Source organism: Rhamphochromis sp. 'chilingali', assembly GCF_963969265.1.
Source record: "Rhamphochromis sp. 'chilingali' genome assembly, chromosome: 22".
NCBI classification, from domain to species: domain Eukaryota; kingdom Metazoa; phylum Chordata; class Actinopteri; order Cichliformes; family Cichlidae; genus Rhamphochromis; species Rhamphochromis sp. 'chilingali'.
The window spans coordinates 28239152-28243681 of record NC_137950.1 but is presented as its reverse complement, the minus strand read 5'-3'; the positions used below and the strand labels follow the sequence as shown (position 1 = coordinate 28243681).

At 47.0% G+C, this 4530-nt stretch overlaps 1 protein-coding gene across 3 annotated transcripts; it reads right to left on the bottom strand.

Moving 5' to 3' along the window:
* Window positions 1–2647: 2647 nt before the first annotated feature.
* On the bottom strand, window positions 2648–4530 carry LOC308390370 (uncharacterized protein; the record flags this gene model as incomplete). 3 transcript variants are annotated; one of them, XM_080872318.1, is made up of 8 exons in its annotated part: window positions 3946–4526; window positions 3790–3857; window positions 3529–3711; window positions 3349–3410; window positions 3201–3248; window positions 3085–3120; window positions 2853–3006; window positions 2648–2775 (listed from the first exon to the last, which is right to left on the bottom strand). In XM_080872318.1, the coding sequence occupies exons 1-8, from the start codon at window positions 4104–4106 to the stop codon at window positions 2768–2770; spliced, it is 720 nt and encodes a 239-aa protein (XP_080728444.1). In that variant the 5' UTR covers window positions 4107–4526. The 3 variants fall into 3 exon arrangements, with proteins under 3 accessions (XP_080728444.1, XP_080728445.1, XP_080728443.1); XM_080872319.1 differs by having other exon boundaries at window positions 2675–2775; window positions 2928–3006; window positions 3946–4530; XM_080872317.1 differs by having other exon boundaries at window positions 2724–2797; window positions 3946–4530.

The window sequence follows — 4530 nt, the reverse complement described above, 5'->3', positions numbered from 1 at the left end:
ATTTTGGATTTACCCCTTATGTAGGCACTTGTGTCTTGCGGGGTTATTGACTCAGAGGATGTCCCCGCAGAGATGCCTTCGGCCACAGGGCGCCCACTGTTTTGGCTGAGGGCCAACTGCTCAGCCTCTGTGAGTGGTGGTGGAGGAGGACCCCCACCTGTTTTTCAGGCCTCCGCTTTTTTTCTGTTGGCTATAACGGGTCACATTTGAGCATACAGAGTAAGCAAATATGTACTTGTAATGTGCTCAGATAATTTCAATAAGTGCTTACAGAAAGAAAATTAATGTAGCCTCTAACTGCAATTGATTTACATCGGACAAACAGACCAAGCACTATGGCTCATAATACAATTACACCTTACCTGTTTGGACTATATTTTTATATTTCATTTTTACTTGCTGCCAGGAACGTTTGGGGCCTGTTGGGTTGCACCTGCGCTCACATCACGTCACAAAATAAAATGTATAAAATAACAAATAAAATAACATATGATAAAATAACGTGTTAAATGGGTGGAAATCCCTAGATCAATGTTTAAATTAACACTCACGCATTGACTCTGTCGGCTATGTTTTGCCATGCATGCTCCCTTTCTTTTGCAGCTGTCGCTGTGTTACTTTTTTCCGCGGAATTTGCATGTTATCGGCATATGCTGCCATCAGAATTTCGGCCTCAAGCGCTGTAAAATACATTGACCGCGCCTTCTTTCCCTCCGTCTCCATGGTGACTCGCTTAATCTGTGCTCCACTGATCAGGGCTTTATGTATCCTCGTCCGCGCGCTTCACTTGGGGTTAAAGCAACTCCGCGTTGACTGAACTACTTGTTATCAGCCTTTCTGAAACCGAATATTCCGAGTTGGACAGTTCGGGGTTACTCAACCCTGCGTATCGTTTTTCACTCTGAGTTTTCTAAACCGGCTTCCTGAAACAGGGCCCTGGGGCCCGTTCTTCGTACCTCGCTAAGTAGGTTAGCCGGATTAGATTGTTGACGATTTCGCGTGATCCTGGATCAGTCGGTTCCCCGAAGCTCATCCGGGACTTGCTGTCATAGCAACAGAGCCGTAAGCGTAAACCTGCTCGGGAGCAGGTTTACTTTATGTAAACAGGATTAGATCGCGGCCACGCAGGTATGTCCGCGTCATCATACGAAAGCAACAGCGACATTCCGCCACCGTTTCACCACAAATAAATAACATCAATGTAACTAAAGATAATGCAGCACTTGATCCTTTTATTGATTCCACACAGATACATACAGGTCAGTCCCTAAAAAAAGGGAAATGTACGAGTAATCACGCTATGGCATGTAGGTGATCACGCCAGATGCAACACACATTCCACAGTAGAGGAATAGCAAATTACGTCGTGTAATCAAGATGACAGACCACGGCTATAAAAGCGAAGGTGGAAGTGGGAAGTTTGTCGCAGCCATGTCCTGTCCGTTTCTACGCGAGCCACCCATTGCGGAAGGTGCAAGAGTGATAAGGAGAGTGTTCAGAATCCAACGTATATTGCGGGATAGACAGGATCCTTTAGCACAGCGTGACAGTGTGCTCATAGAGAGATACCGATTTTCCCGTGAGGGTATCATCTACCTAACCAACTTGCTGGATCCCCGTGTTAAGAGTACCACCCACCGTAGTCGGGCATTAACAACTGCACAAACTGTGTGCATTGCCTTGCGCTACTTTGCGAGTGGCACGTTCCTGTACACTTGTGGAGATGCAGAGAACGTTGGGAAAAGTGCCGTCTGCCGGGCCATTCGCAAAGTGTACCTGGCACTCAAGCATTTCCTGGGTGTGTTTGTGGTTTTTCCAAGCCACTTAAGACCACAGGTCGTCAAACAGGGCTTTTTCACCATTGCAGGTACAGTAAATTGGATAGTGAATGTGATGCAATCATGACCTATGTCGGTAACTGTAGCTCCAACGTCCGCAGGCTTCCCGAATGTGATTGGCACCATAGACTGCACACACATTGCGATCAAGGCCCCCCCAGGCCCCACTGAAGGGGACTTTGTCAACCGAAAGGGGGGCCACAGTATAAATGTGCAGGTGAGCAATACTAACACTCCAGATGGCAATATACGATGGGAGGAGTGTGGTCACACATAATGGAATCCCACAGATGGTGTGTGACTCGATGTGCCATATCACAAATGTGGAAGCAAAATGGCCCGGATCAGTGCATGACTCACGGATCTTCAGAGAGTCAGGGTTATGCACATCATTTGAGCGTGGTAAGTAAAAGAGGCTTATGTTGATGCTACATACTCATGTCGGGCCTAACATAACAGCATTTCTTCATTACACAGGGGCCTACGATGGGATCCTCCTCGGAGATAGAGGTTATGCATGCAGGCAGTACTTCATGACACCGTTCCCTGACCCCAACCCTGGGCCACAAACCCGCTACAATGCAGCCCTAGCCAGGACAAGGGCACGCATTGAAATGACCTTTGGGCAACTGAAGGAACGATTCCAGTGTCTAAAACGCCTGAGGGTTGCACCTGACAGGGCATGTGACATTATTGTTGCATGTGCCGTACTGCACAACATTGCCACCATCAGAAGAGAGAGGACCCCCGTGGTGGAGGTGCAGCCTGATGATGACCTCCAGCCAGTGCACCTGGACCAACCTAGTGGCAGAGCTGCACGGGACAGGATTGTGCAACACAATTTCGCATAATAAAAACATGACATGACACATTTTCTATTGACGTTTATTTGAGCATCGTTGTCTGTCCCACCACACACAGGCCAGTCATCAGTTGCCTGGGAAAACAGAGCATGTATACTGCGTCACGCAGGGTCAGCAATAGTGCTCCGTATGAACATGTATTCCTACTTACTCTGGAGTTCCTTTTGAAGCACCTCGATTTCCAATTGTAGTTTATGCCTCATTAGGGCTTGTAGTTCGATCTCACCTAGGAGCTTTTGTTTCTTCAGCTCAGTATACTCCATTTTTTGCTGGAGACTTCTCTTGTAGAGCAGACGTATGTCACCCTGTGTCAATTGTGGTGACAACATTTAACGGGGAATACATGTCATATAGGCAGTATAATTGATCACAACACTGCCCACCTCTGCATCAGCAGGCCTCTCTGCCGGCCTCTTGGCCTGCAAATCATACTGCAGTCAGACACACATGGCAGTACACAAGTAGATGGTATTTCAGGCCAATTCATGCATGTACTCACAGGGTCTTCCGCCACACCACAGCCATCTGACAGGGTTGCGTCACTGTCCTGTGCAATGGTAACACAATGGTGTTACTAAGGGGTGTGGTACAGCCTATAGGTCTGTACAATTGGGTGGGGACAGATATATGTATATCTCCCAACTTACTGTGCATGTTCCAGTCACCCCTTCCATGGGAACAGGTAAAAGTGATGGTGTGTCATGTAACACTACACACAGAGAAAACCCACAGTGCCAATGAATGAATGTCACAGTTCGAATAGCATTTTCATTTAGGCAACAACCACATATTTGACATTGTGCACATGGAATCATGAGCCCATTCACCAGTTATGTAGGTGCTGCTGCTACTGCACCCCGGCTTCTGGTCTCCGGAAGAGCTGCCCCCAGGGATGCCCTCAACAATGGGTCTGGTGGCATTCAACCTTAGGGCCAGCTCCTCTGCTGGGGTGTGACGAGGGGGTGCAGGACCACCACCTGTCTTTTGTTGCTCTGCCCTTTTCTTGGTTGCTGTTATACACAAACACAGGGATTGTTTCAGGGGTGTCTTTTCAAGTGACTGACAGCAATATGAGTGTTGGATATTACCATTCTGTAGTATGTTCTTGTATTTCACTCTTACTTGTTCCCATGTTCTGGTGGGTCCGGTTGTGGCTCTAATGTGTAAGAGGATATCATGTGGTATGATTTGATATGATAAAATATGATATGGTATGGTGCCATGTAATATGTTGCATTACTTACGCGTTTAATTTGTCAGCAACTTTCTGCCAGCCCTCTCTCCTTGCTTTTGCAGCCTTCGCACTGTTACCTTGCGTTTTAATTTCACTCTGGTACTCCTGAAATCCCTCAATCAGGAGTTCTTGCTCCGCTGCGGTGAAGTACTGTGCGCGCTCCTTCGACATTTTCGCCGACCAATCAGAGGCTTGCCGATCACTGTTTCTGCTATCGATGCGTAGCCCCTTTTACGGCACCCAGTGATCGCGCATTACTTCATCCAGCTGTAGTAATCGTCAACAGCAGGTGTGTTCGGGGAACCGGATTAGCGAGCTCACGGTTAGCGCGATGATTTGATCTTGGATGTGTCATTTGATCTTGGATGTAGTAAGCGACGTACGAAGAACGGGCCCCTGGTCTCCATTTCTGTTTGCTTCCTGTTTTATTTTGAAGTTTAGCTCCTTGTGTTTTCTCTCTGTGTGTTCACTTCCTTTGTTTATTCTTTCCCCCTGATGCTGTTTGTCTGGAGTTCACGTGCACATTTACTTTTTATTGCCTTTTTATCACAGCGTGAAGGTTAATAAAATTTTTTATAACAGCTTGTTTGTAGAT